The sequence below is a fragment of the Amblyomma maculatum genome, chromosome 10 (genome assembly GCF_055883805.1).
Source record: "Amblyomma maculatum isolate TAMU_Amacu chromosome 10, ASM5588380v1, whole genome shotgun sequence".
In the NCBI taxonomy this organism is placed as follows: domain Eukaryota; kingdom Metazoa; phylum Arthropoda; class Arachnida; order Ixodida; family Ixodidae; genus Amblyomma; species Amblyomma maculatum.
Window position 1 is genome coordinate 43,418,853 of NC_139353.1, and position 14,382 is coordinate 43,433,234.

The window sequence follows — 14,382 nt, forward strand, 5'->3', positions numbered from 1 at the left end:
GGTGTGTGGATGACATGGAAATTGCGACGTTCTGCTCGCGGCCGTCATGGATAGCGGCAGAGATTAATGAGCCACTAGGAAGAGAGCGGTTGGGCAAAAGAGGAAGTTGTACAGCGAAACAAAGGAGGGCTCAGTATAACCGGACTCGGGTATCGTGTCGTGGCTGTCGTGGCGGCACACTGGGACGGTGCCAATTAGGCTCGGTGGATCGATACCATAATTACCACTGGCTACGGGGAGGCAGGTGAATAGAGCACAGTTAGGTGGAAGTGGGGCGGAGTCTGGTTACTTTGTCGTGGTCGGGTCCACTACAGAAAAACTGTCTTACTAACGTTAAAAGACGATATATCTTCCGCAACATTGAAAGTAACTTGTTCTCGCTAGCAGTTTTTATAGACTTTTGCACTGGTTTTCTATAGCGTGGATCATATAATTCTTACCGAAATGCAATGTTACGGAATCCTTGGAACTTGGCTAGCATTGCTTAGGTCCTGCCTCAGCAACAGGTTCCGAGTGTTTTCGTTAAAAATACAGCTCATCCATTTTCCAAATAAAACAAGGCGCACCACAGGGCTGCGGTTTAGGTCCCCTATTATTTAATACACTTGTTAATGGCTTGAAAATACAGTAAAAATTATATTGCACGCTGATGATAACACTGCTGTTAATTCTGGCCCTAATGTCTTTAATGGAATATTAAAATGTAATCTTCTCCAGCTAACTGGTCCAAGTTGAATCGCCTCTAAGTTAATTAAAACAAACTCAGTTATATTTCCCAACAAAAACAAATAGTTTGAACTAAGTCACACTACAACATTTGAGTGCCAAGAAATAGAGATTGTTGATCATCATAAAATCTTAGGCGTACACTTTTCTTTACATCTAATTAACCTGGGATGTTGATTACCATCGCAAATAAACTGCCTTATTACAGAAGTTATAACCCGCTGTCGTAGAATACCGCCAATATGGATAATACTTAATATATACCATGCTCTGTTTAAGTCGCATCTCACATACTTCAGTCTAGTTTGGTGCACAACTACCAACTAGTTGTTCAACAGAAAAAAAAAAAAAAACGTCTGTTACATTGCAAACATTGAATCCATGTAAAATGCAAAAAATACACTCGAATAATTTAATATAGTTAATGTAGACAAGCTATGCGAATTTCTTTTTTTATAATCAGCTTTCTTTTTTTTTTTTCTCCAGTGAATTATAAACCTGCTAATACTTAGGCACCATCAAAGCAACGAAATATTAACCTGTAAACAAGGAATGCTGATGCTTGACCTTTTCCTCGTTTCCTTACCTTTTATAAATACCGGTCACTAACCCATAACCAACCAACAACACTTAATACGGATATACAGAGGGCACGAACAAAAGAGCAATTGCATTCTCATTTTTTTTTGTCATGTATTTTGTTTCTTCTTGCATCGTATACGATTTTCATTGTTCTATAAAGGCTTTCTTATAGTTGATTTCTGGTTACGATTTTCATTGTTCTATAAAGGCTTTCTTGTAGTTGATTTCTGGTTACATTATTTAAAATTAACTTTGTGGTAAATATATATTGCATTTATTGCCATTTTTTTTTGTTTTTGATATCGTTTAGTAATGAGGTTTCCACTGCTTTCATTCCCATGTAAATAGTTTCTTGGGCCTTAAGCTTTTTGCGTAGCTTTTATCACAATTGAAACTATCCAGTTATTTTCTAGAAAATAAAGATGTATTGTATTGTATGGTGCCGCAGCTGGCGATCCCTAGTGCCGTTGGATAACCAACTGTTTTCGTTTTCCATAGGGTCTACCCCTACTGAAAAAATTGTATGAGGCAATAACTTCACATTTTCTCACACAGTCTCACTCAGTTCACATAAGAAATCGCATACAAGTCGCATACAATTGCCTAGGATCCCATAGTTGCTTTCATAGATATTTTATGATAATGATGTACGCCGTATGAGAGTCTATGTGATTTGATGAGATTGTGTGAGGCTATTGCCCCGTATAACGTTTGGTTTTTCAGTAGGATACAGCCTTGTACTTGTCCTGGCGTAAGGCTTCTCAGGAGTTTTGAAAAATGTGGAAGATAAGATGAGGTTTCGGCATCACCTGGAGCAGTGCGAAATGCTTTTCGACCTTTGCGCCGTACAGATTCATCTTCATCACCTACAGCATGCTGTAGACGAAATCTGCTCGAGGCGGTCAGGGACAGCTTAAACTGTGACGTGCGTTCTGACCCGACTTTTCCCCGCAAGTTATTTTCTTTACTGAATCAACCGCACACCCTTAAATTATTCCATCATTGGCCTACACCAGTGGCAGTACGAGCTCATTGTATTGCCGCCAGCTTGTATCTGACCAAGATACAGCGCTGCTCCAAGTACCGAGGCTGGTAATAAACTCGCTGCCCAAGTAATATAGCAGCGCGAGCCGGAACACCGTCGTACAGGGTGTGACGACTGCTACCTGTCGCACGTTAAGAGTACCCAGTCAACTATACTTAACCAGCATTTTGTCAAGACACAAGCCGTGTTCCAACATGCGCTGGGCACCTTGAAGGAAGTGCTCTGGTGGTGCCGCTGGACAGCAGCGCCGCATCTCGAACACACGGCGCTGTGTCCGTCCGCGTGGCAGCGGACTGACGAGCAGCTGTGGCGCGGAGAATCAAAGTAGGGCCAGCGGCACGCCAGGCGTCGCTCTCGAAGTGAAGGGCGGCAACTGGCCTCCCGAGCGGAACGGCGGAGGCACAATTGTCGCGGCCAGCTGTTGCTGCACTCGCCCGAACAGCGCGATGTGCAGCTCAGAACAGATGTGCAGTTATGAACAGATGTGCGGTCTGCAGGCTCACGTGCGCTAATAGTCCGCATTCCACGCGAATCGTATTCGCGCACGGTGGTTTGTAACGTAGTAGCCTTGGCAGTGGCACGGTAAGTAAGCGGTTGCGGGAAAATGGAGAGAAAACGCACCGGCCTTTCGACTGACACCGCGCTCGCGACACGAAAGCTCCCGCATGCCAACAAAGGAGAGTGGAAAGCACAGTCGCACCTCGTTAATATACGATCACCGCTGATATGGACGATTCGAATTATATGGACAGATTTTTTTTCTGGAGAGCTAAGCTTTTTCCATGTGTTTAGGCCTCTCTAATATGGAAACTCGCTGTCTGGATAAAGGACAAAGGAGAAATGCGCTCATTGGGGTCCATGCATTTTTGTCGCGTTAATGTGGACGGCGATGAGTGCAGGATCTCTACTGCCCCACCTCTGACGTTCCGCTTTCTACACATTGAGAGCAAGGTATTTCAACAATGCGAATAAAAAATAAACTAAATTGCTTGAGTGTTGAACTCCAAGTTCCAAAGCCGATACACCTTGCTGCTTTCCGTGTTGTGTACATAAATTGAAGAGAACGCTCTCTGCAGCTTGTGCAAATAATATTATCCGGGGTGGTAAGTTTCTATATAACGCCAAAAATTAAGTAATTCCAAATTCACTGGTCGACTCTATATGCACAAAAGCTGCCCTTAATCACAGCGTGTTTTTTAAATATTTTCTCCTTCATGGTTTGTTATTACGGACGACTCGCTTTATGGACAGTTTTGCTCCGGAACCAAAGTGTTCGTACTAATGAGACATGAGGAAAATGTGCCAAGATATCGGACGACTGCGTCCCATGCAGACACCAATATTCTGAGTGGCGTGCTGAATGTTATCCCATCTAAATTGACATGTGCTCGAAAATTAAAAGGACAACAGCTAACTATCAATACATTTCTTTACTAATCCAGCTTACTTTTTTCGTGTATATCCATCAATATGCCCGCTCCGTACTGGTCTTTCAAAAGCAGTAAAACGAGTACACACGCGCATGCCCACGCATGTCCATGCAGCGGCAACCAGGCTTACAGTATCTTGAGTGCAAAATTCGAAGAACTTCGCCGACGTAAGGACATTGCATCATAACGCTTCCAGTAATGAGATAGATTGTGGGAGATGAAAAGACACCATCAAAGTAATCAAATTTCCTTTGCATCGAGGTAAAAACGGGCGATTCACGTTAGCTACTTGTTTTTTTTTACTTAAATCCACTGTACCTGTTTAAGGACACAGCTGTTGAATATATTATAACTTTCTTTTTTTTATGGGGCAAGAAGTAATGTACCGAGGTGCAGGGGAGGGGGGCTTGGATATGCGCACTATGTACACAGTGAAGATTACCGCTCAGCAGCCTGAAACTCCATTTATTAGCAGAAGTTTTGCATCCGAAAACGAAAAAAAAAAAGTTGGCTGAAAGCTTAGCTTGGTTAAGCCGGGAAGATTGCAAAAGCAATAGGCTGCGTCTTGTTGGGCTGGTGGTGTCACAAACAGCGAGCGCCCTCTCTCGGCTGCGACACAGCGCCGTGTATGGACTCGCTGCCACCATCCGATGGCGCGAGCTGGGGCCCCGTCTCTCGGTCTGGCGTGACGTCACACGGTCACGTGAAAATGGCATGACATCACCGCTGCGGCTCCTGTAAGGACTCACCGCCACCATCCGATGGCGCGAGCTGGGGCCCCGTCTTTCGGTCTGGCGTCACGTCACACGGTCACGTGAAATGTCATATATGGAGGCGCCACGACATGCCAAATTCTCGAAGTCCTAGCAGCATTGCTTTCGCAATAAAAAAAAGGGCTGTGGGCCCCGCGTATATATATACCTGCCTCGCTGAACAGTTGCCGCCTGAGTTATTCTGCGGTAATTCTTTGGCCTCAGTACTTGGCCCCTAATGGATCGTTCCAGATAATCGCGATTAATCAGCGTTGATGCATGGTAAACTGCGGATGCAACGGTACGCGTGTTTGAGAGCTGTTAGTCCCGCTCTCTTCAGCCGCAATCCATCAGCCAGCTTGTCGGCGGCGCGCCCAGGCTCGTGCTCGACATCTGTCGGCTGTTTGATTTGCGAACGTAACGAGATTTCCGACGTGCATTCCCCGGCCCCCTGTCGGGTATACAGGACATGTCCCGCAGTATGTGCATACGTTGTCGCATCGCGCGACGAAAAGCTCCTGTTACTGGGTTCCGAAGCAACAACTCCGTGGGAAGTTTTCGCGGGCAATGCCTAGGTTGCCCTGACGCGGCCAGGCGTCAAGCCAATCCAAGAAGCGAGTTGTGTGCCGTTCAACTATAAACAAAACAGTTCAGAAAGCTCTAAAAGCAGCGTGAGTTTTAATTAACGCCTAACGAGCGAAAAAAACACGACGCTGTTACCGACAGCAGCTGCCCCCGGCCAACGCCAAACAAATGTTCACCCTTCATTCAGGAGCCGAAATAATACCGTAAACTGAATTAGAGGCACGCCATAATGAAGACCTTTGGATCAACCTTGACTGCACTATAGGTGCTCTTAAAAACGCACTGAAATCTCAGCACAGTGAAAATTTTTCCAGCACACCTACAAGTGCAACAGGGAAGGAAGCACTCAGGTGTGCGCAGAACGAAACTTGCTGTCAGTTCTGCACTGACGTTGAAAATGTCACATGGGATTTTTTTTTTTTTTTTTTTTTTTGGAGGGAAGGTGTATATAAAATACCGGTATATAAGCTAGGCATCGACGTGTTAGCGCGTCGGTTAGAGGCGAAAGGTCCACTTCTCAACGGCGTCCTTTAGTTTTCTCTCCTGCCCCTCTTTCTACTCTCATTTCATCTTCTTCTATACAGAAGGCTTAGGTTGGCTATCGGTTTGACTTGCCTTGGCTTCGCTCCAATTTCTTAGAGCGTCGAACCAAGGCAAGCGGAGGAAGAACTGCAACAATGCTTCAGCTATACACAACGACTTGAGATGGGATCCTATTACCGGGCCTCGCCGCAAAAGGTAGAAATATGCGCTGCGCACACATATTTATAGGGTAATCACAGGTGATATTCCCCTTTGTTCCAGTTCACTGTGATGCCAGCTGCACACGCTCAAAGCGCGCAGAATAATACGCCGAGGCGAACAATGCATTTACACGCGCTCCTTGTTAACATCAAACTCGAAGTTGCAGTGCAAATAGAGATCTGCTTCGCGCTATAACAAAAAAAAAAAAAAAAAAAAAAAGAGTCACGAATTGAGAATATAAAATTGTACCGGTTGGCGGAGAAACATATTCAACCCGGCAGCAACGCTGCAGATATAAGATATCGCTTCTGTACGTCCGCAGTTCCAAATTTCCAAAAGCAACCCCGTCAAAAAGCTGCCGTATACGATCGTTTCTTAGGCACCTCTGCATGCGTTATCGCGAATCTACGCATGCGCGAGGGGCATGGAGAAAGATATAGGCTCCTCCAGCGATGTCGACATGCACGAACATTTCGGCGGCCAGCGCAATTCCTCCCCCCTCGCGCCCGAGCTTCTTTCAATACGGGGGCGATATCGGCCCATCGGATTGCGCACACACAACAAAGCGGCTACAATAACGGCATCCCATGGCAACAGCAACATAGAGAACAAAGGCGAGACATGGAACTCTGCATTGCTCCCATATCGCAAGGAACGCGCGCGCTGAATAATGTCAGGGCGGCCTCCCTCAATGTCCCGGCCACTCTGCACGCAGCTGCCGCAGAAATGCGCACCACGGAACGATGACTCGTATAATGCAGCAATGCCAAAACCCTTAAATATTCCCTTTGTTTTTGCGGAACGGTGAAAACGCTGAGAAACAGCGCCATCCGGCGCATGAAGACAATCGCACACGTGCGACTATAGAACGAACGAGCAAGCAGCCTCTCTCTGGTTACAGCTGGGGAAGGCGAACTTTGGCGCTCTCTAAACGAAAATTCGCGACAGTTGGGGTTATCTTTAAAGGTCAATTTTCATTCCTTTTCTGAGTGTCTAAATGAAAAGTAGCGCCAAGTTTATGCAACAAATCCTCGCGCCGTCAAAGTGCAGTAAAAGAGCCCCGGGTTTCTTTATCTCGCATTATCACGCCCTCCACCTCCGTCGTATACTTCAGCTTTCTTTCGTTTATACCACAGGTTTTCTATTTCGTTTGTCTGAGTGAGTGCTAATAGCGCTACTTTTATCGTTAAGTTTCTTCTCGTTTCTTTTTATTCCCTTGACAATCCCCAGACTTGTACAACTTCGAAGATGTAACAACGTAAAAAGAGAGAGAAAAAAAAAAAAAAAAAAAACTTAATGCGCTACTCTGGCGCAGCTTTGCGTGTCTAAAGGAAAACGAAAAAAAAAAAAATACGGGGCACTTAAGCTCCGTCTTTAGTCTTAATTAAGCTACCGCCCTATTTCAAAGGCCGTCTGACATAGATATAAAGCCCGCTTTATCCCTAACAACGTTCCTTCACAACCTGCGCGAAGTGCGTTTCCTAAGCCGCTCTCTCCGAGACACTGAAGAAGTCGAATGGATGGACGCGCGCCTATCTGTAACTTCTAGCAGATTTTTTTTTTTTAGGACTCAATGAGTCGCAAGATTTTGACTGCCAGCTTGAGACCGTGGAGATGAAGTGGAATTGTACGCGCCGTACATAACAAATCCAACTCTGCCTTTCTTAGCTTCGAGTGAGAATATATTGCTATAGAGGCCGGGTAGCCCGAGTAAGCTATGTGGCACGAACAATATGAGTTCACCTCACGTGACGTCATATTACACAAAATATGCGGTAGCACCCCTAGACGCTGCACGGTACCTGCGAAGGACGGCTTAGTGACAGGACCTCCGGTTTAATTCCGACCAAATGGAATTCTTCAACGTGCACGGATACAACGCACAGTTCACGGCCGTGTCTCGCATATCGCCTCCACCGAAATGCGGCCGCCGCGGCTAGGATTCGATCCGGCGACGTCGGACTCGACAGCCGAACGGCGAGAGCACCGAGTGACCGCTCAGCGAATGAATGTTCTTAATCCATTAAAAAAAAAAAAAAAAAAAAGAAGACGCACGTAGCCTCGTGTCATTCTTAGCTGTCGCTTCCTCAGTGGTTGTCACAATCCACCATTTTGCCAGTGAAAGTTAGTTGATGACCCTACCGACTACCGTGAGTGTGTTGTGTTCCGTGACTGTTCCCCGATGGCGCGTCCCACCCAGTCCTGATTAGGCTCGCAAGCTCTCGCAGTCACAGAACGTCGTCGCACCCGCTATCCCCCCATCACAACAACCTGTTGTTCTGGACCTATAAGGGCGCGCGGGTCGAGATGGAGGAGACGGCCGGCGCCGGCGTCATCCGCCGCCGCCGCCGTGTGGGTCCCCCCGATCAAGGCCGGCGATCGGCGGCAGCCGACATCCGGTTGCCGTGGCAACGACGCGCGCAACGGAGGGACTAATCTCGACGAAAGCCCCGTAATGTCTAAGCCCGAGGGGTCGCGCCAGCGCTGCCCGGCTCACACACTCGTTACTATACTGTGCTGCCTTCGCCAGAGCGGACAGGACTCCGAGGCGCGCACGCCTTGTGTATGCGCCCTCCTTCACTCGAAATGCACGGCTGTCTTACAGCTTATCTTCTTTACATTATAGCTCCTTCTACGCAAGCACACACAACTATCGATAGTAAGGTGTAACTATTTTTCCGGGAGTGCGTCAGCGTGCTAGCTTTTATCGCCGGCGATTTGCGAAACTCTTCTCGGTATCTCTGGATAGTCCACCCTGCCTTGAGCGCTCTGCTCTGGGCGATACAACGCAGAACACCGGCCTTTACGGAGTAAGCTCGATGCTAGAAAGGTCGTCCAGTAGAAGAAATATGGCTGTTGTTTCAAATGCATGTGCGTAAAATCGCCTGATCATGGAATAATAAATGTCAGTGGTTTGTTTGCTCTTCCAGCCACCTTTACTGACAAATAAAGCTGCATTAGAATTTAGAGCCACCTGCACTGTCATCGAAAGTTTAAATCTCGAGTTGATTTTTAAATATATAGTCCACTCTGCCGCGCAGTAGACGCACGAAAAGGAACAAGAGAAACCACTGAATTTTGTTTAGCCCGGTGCTCCTCGCACCTGGAAGAATACCTAGTTAGAGAAACGGACACCGCGGTTTTTAACCTCCGGCAGAAAAGAGGGAACGCGAACCGGGGGCGAGCAAATGATGCTAAGAACTATTGCCGCACAATGACAGCGGAGGTGGTTGCGGCGTTCTGCAGCAGATCGCAAGGCCTCTGGTTCGAATCCCGGCGAACGCATTTCATTGAAGGCGAAATTCCCAAAACTCCCGTGTACGGCGATATTTTCGGTTCACTGCCAAGGTGCTCGAAGCCGGTTTAAATGACTCCGGAACCCTCTACTAATGTGTGCCGAATCTCCTACCTGGTTTGGTTTGTGGGGTTTAACGTCCCAAAGCGACTCAGGCTATGACAGACGCCGTAATGGAGCACTCCGGAAATTTCGACCACGTGGGGTTCTTTAACTTGCACTGACATCGCACAGCACACGGAAGCCTTGCTTTTGGCCGCCATCGAAAAGCGGCCGCCGAGGCCGGGATTCGATCCCGCATCCTTGGGAACAGTAGTCTATAGCGCCGTAACCACTGCGCCACAACGGCGGGGTCTAATCTCCTACCTACTAGCGATGTTATCGACACACACACACACACACACACACACACACACACACACACACACACACACACACACACACACACACACACACACACACACACACACACACACACACACACACACACACACACACACACACACACACACACACACACACACACACACACACAATGTATTGAAGATAACGAGCAAAACGGCTAGGTGCCCTCGGAATCACTTCGCAGGCGAATGCGAAGAAAACAATGTTCGAGCTCGGTCAGGAGTCGGAAACGCATTCTCAAATTGAGCTAAAGCTCGGTCAGGAGTCGGAAACGCATTCTCAAATTGAGCTACGTCGACATCATGATGATATAGCTGGAACAGCTGGCGTGTATTCGGGAGAAGTATGAAGAAAATTGCAGCAAACTGCAAAGTAGCGACGCGAGGAGCAGACAGATCGCACGCAAACATTTGCGATGTTAAGCAACCGTGATCTGCATTGACACCGTCAATGAAAGTTACACATTAATGGACGGGAAACAACGAACGCACGTATGGAGAAATATACTATTCCTCTTTTGAATACGCACAGGCTCTCTTACGCAACAAAAAAAATAAAAAAGGAGGGCGGGGGAGGAGGCGAGAAGTTTCATGCATTTCATATGAGCATAGTGAATCATGTATTATATCAGCCACCAACGTGTATAGATTAAAATGAATGGGCAGCTTTTTTTGTTGTCTCGAATTCGCCGTAAGGCATACGATATGAAACCATGCAAATCACTTTCTTGTAGGAACCTAATCTTATTGCTGTCGGTCGTCAATTTGTGGAAATCCTCTTTCCTTGTCGGAATGCGCAGGTTAATCCGTTATTTATACTTTCAATTCAGGCGCATAGTTGCCCACATGTCATGCTTTACCAGTAGATTATGCTTTCTTTCTGCAGACAGGAACATGCGCTTGAAGTTTGCTTCTTCGTCCTCCTTTTTCTGAGCAACCCCCGCTCTCCTCGAATATCTCTCCTGCAGATATATCGAAGACGGATGCCGAATAGCTTTCTTACGTTAAGGTCTTTGAGCACACATGCATGAATATATGCCCATGGGGCCGACAGCCACGCGTGCTGCAAATAGTGGAAGCCTGCATTCCCCGTCGTCGTTCATGTGTTTCCTTTTTAACAACCTTGTAAATGTCAAGAGGACTGAATGTGAAGAACAAAAAGAAAAAAAAGTAAAAGAAAAGCGCAGACGTGGCGGTAATACGAAACAAAATGTTCATATCGAAACGCAAAACGCAATTTCATCTTTATCTGTCTGTAGCGGAAAAAAAAGTGGCCAGCTCATTCTCGTTGGAGAAGTTTAGCTACTAGCAATTCACTGCATACCAAGAAAAGGTGCTCCCGTTCATAGTGCTTCCGCTTGTCAAAACAAGCATTTCCTCGTTTTCCGGGTCGCACGTTCGAACGCATGTACGCGTAAACGCGATCATTATTCGCACGCACATTGGTTAAGGCGCGCTGAAAGACAGAACAGCGCGAGGCAGTACAGGAAGCGCCGTGCTTCCAACAAGCCGCCACGCAGCTGTTGTGGGAAGCTATTATATAGCTGCAACAAGATGAATCGCTCAGCATCACGACAACACACAGCACGCACTCTCGGCGCGCGATCGTGACGGAGTCAGCTGGCCTGCATGGACCGACCACCACTAACGTGGTACTGCCTTCGGAACAATAGAGAAAAAAGTTCATCAAGCCCACTCACGCCAGCGATCATAAAGCACGCTGGCCACAAGAACTTGACGTCAAATGCTCAGGTAGAGATGGGATTTATGATCAAAATGGCCAATATAAGATGGCCTGACATTTTCGGAGGGTAGAATTAATTCATAGTGCCCTTTTAATGGCAACAGCCTTTTAGTTGGAGTCAGTGCCCAGAGATTCCGTGCATATCCCAACAGCTATACCGTCATGACATGCGACATTTTACACGCAAAGGTCTCGCCTGTGTACTTTCCGGTGCATGGAATCAACGGGAACCAATGCATGCAACTCTAAACTAGCTTCGGTTGTTAACCGTGGAAACGTCGTCTGCCGAACCCGTAGCCCGCATCGGCCACATGTCACAGAGCTTCGTATATCATAACGGAATAACGCAGAACGCGTGGTTTATGGTAGGTTTGAAAGTGCCTAAGTACAGGGCCGTGAATCCATTCGTGTCCTGTTCGTCTTTCATAGAATGCACGCCACAGTCAACCACCTATCGTGGTTTGAACAGCTGCCTCTAGCCTAAGGTTGTACAAAAATTAAAAAAAAAATTAAGATCATGAGCAGTGCTCATTCGAAAGGTGTTACACAGAACGCATAGTACACCGCTACATCAGACCCAACCGAACTGGGGCTCACCGTTCAGGCAGGAGAAGTTTCTCAGAAAGGCCGCGCGGAACATCTTGAGGTGCCGCCTCAGTTCCTGTTCTCCGGGTCCTTCGAAGCTGCAGAACATGAATGCGCCGAAGCACAGGTAGCTCATCTGCATCAGCACGAGCAGCACAAGAAGAAAGTTGCTGCGCCGAATCCCCAAGAGGCGCTTGTAGTGCGCTGATTTGCCATCGCCGTAGCCCACGGGCCGCACCAGACTCTCGGTGCTCTGAGGCAGAACGAGCTTCTGGGTGTCCGTGACCATCATCATCTCTCCGCCGCCGATCTCCAAGTTCCGGTCCATCGACGGCTGTCTCTTCTCGGCGCGGAGAACGAACAGCAGCAGCAGCAGCAGCAGTCACAGGCGGTAAAAGCGCTCTTCACACCGGCTGCGACCACCAACTGTGTCACAGCACTTGTCTCGCGGGATTAGAAGGGATTGGATGGCCGGTCAACGCAGAGGCAGCGACCACGCTTCTAAGAGGATGCGGACAGACCAGACAACGGAGAAAAACGGGGAACAACGAACCGAGCGCGGCCCCAACGCAACGGTCAAGAGATGCGATGGAAAATCAACCTGAGTAACAGTTTCTGAAAGTCAAATGCCATAGCTTGTTGCAAGAGAACAGCGGCAAAAGAGTGTCCTCGGAGAACGATACGAGCTGTCGTCTGCGCCGCAAAGGCGGCGCTGTGCGAACGAGCGAAGACGAGACACGCGCGGACGCCCGCGCACTGGAGGTATTGAAGTTACCCGCGACGACCCAGACGAAAACACTCCCCGCACGAGTTTTACGATACCGTCCGCGCCGTTCACTGACGCGGCTCTTGAAGCACGCCCGTCGTCCACGTCGCAGCAGCGTCGAGAAAGCGGCAGACAACCGACGGCCGTCCTGTCGTCTGCTTTCTAGAGCAGCTCGCGAAAGTGGCGCCCTCAAACCATAGCCTCGGAAGCAGCGCGCGCTCTCACGTTGCTGCGGCGACGTCACTTCCGTTCTCCGTCCGATTACGTAGTTCGCAAGCGTGCGCGCTCTGTGCTTCCTCTTCCCTGCACGCGCTGCTCGCCCTGCTGTACAGCCAGCGTGGCCTGCGCTAATCAGGTGGGAGGAGAAAAAAAGCGGATTGCGAGATGGAGAGTGAGAAACGAAAGGGGAAGCAGATGGTGACGACGGTGGTGTATCTCTCATGGCCTGGCTTTCGCGTCCGCACGTGCGATAGTAACCCATTGAAGCACACACATTGCATACATCGTATGCTTCCCCCTCCCCCACCTCCAATTTTCCCTTTAATATCATGCACCCTTACCCGGGGACCTTTTGCTTCCAAATGACATGCGGCACGTGTGACTACATTTCTCAACTCCATAAAGCAATAGATTAAACGCGGGACCAGATAAAAATTTCGTAGGCTGCTTCAGCCATAGGGCAGTACGTAACAGTGATCACCTAACTGGAAGCAGAAGTTGAGGTCCGTTGATATCGTTTGTACCAATATACAACGCGTGCTCTTGTAACCAAGACCAAAGACGCATTTATTTGTACTAAAGAGTACGCCAACGTAGACGCTGCCGACGATTTCTATTACCAGGATGTGGCCCCTGTTGAACGTCGACGTAGAGAGTATTAATAACGTATTGAGTGATAAATATGACAGTTTTCGTACCTATCCCAGAGCAGCGCATGTTCCCACTGTTTCACCCACCGCACTCTTTATTTTTTTTTCACACAAATACCAAGACCTGTACGGTTAAAACGGCACAATGCGAGAACATCGTCTTTTTGCGTGAATAGAAATGTGCATGAAATTGTCAGCAGCGCTAGAAAATTCTGATAATTAGCGTTTGCTAAATATTAAACTTCACACAGGAAAAAAAAAAAGTGGAAAGTTATAGAACGTGATCGCGAAAAAAGAAATAAAAGATTTATTAGTTTTCTCGCCAGAAAGAACACCTTCCCATTGAACTAGAGCTTATCGCACCTTTGCGCAGCCCTCTGAAAACCCGCAGCTGCTCTTCTTTTTAATAAAGGGCTTTCAACGGCCCTTTAAGCTTTTCAAATACTCTCACTCTTAATAATAGGGGAGGTGCCAGTCCAGTCACGTGGAATTCAATAGAAGCTCCAAGAATGAAGCGAAACTGCAACTCTTCTTTGAGAAGTCGATAAATTCCACGCCATATCTGCGCCTGGGAACATCTAACGGTATAAAAAAAGCAGCACCAAAGCGTTATTCCTAATTCCATTACTTCGTTCAGACACGTTTCCACTTCACTGCGCGCCTGACCGTCAAGTCCTTCGAAAAGAGTCCGCTTGGATGTTAAGAGTGCCCCACGCGCTTTCGACTCCACCGAAATGTCAAATGCTGGCAACTGTCTCGCAAAGTTCAAGAGCTTACTGAAGTTCTGTGGCGGAATGGTTGCGAGCCCGTATCGCACTGCCAAGGAGCCGTGTTAGACTCCACGGGTCTCTAAAC

General features: G+C 47.7%; 1 protein-coding gene across 4 annotated transcripts in view; it reads right to left on the bottom strand.

Moving 5' to 3' along the window:
* Window positions 1-14,382, bottom strand: part of LOC146176290 (potassium channel subfamily K member 1-like) — a 178,048-nt gene that overhangs the window by 53,830 nt on the left and 109,836 nt on the right. For 2 of the 4 annotated variants that reach the window (XM_084582617.1, XM_084582618.1), the window contains exon 1: window positions 11,905-12,822. The exons of 1 other annotated variant lie outside the window; for it this stretch is intronic. In XM_084582617.1, the coding sequence (XP_084438743.1) occupies window positions 11,905-12,220 (316 nt within the window). In that variant the 5' untranslated portion in view covers window positions 12,221-12,822. Of the gene's footprint in view, window positions 1-11,904; window positions 12,823-14,382 lie in introns of those variants that run through there. One more of the 4 variants, XM_084582619.1, reaches the window with a different exon arrangement.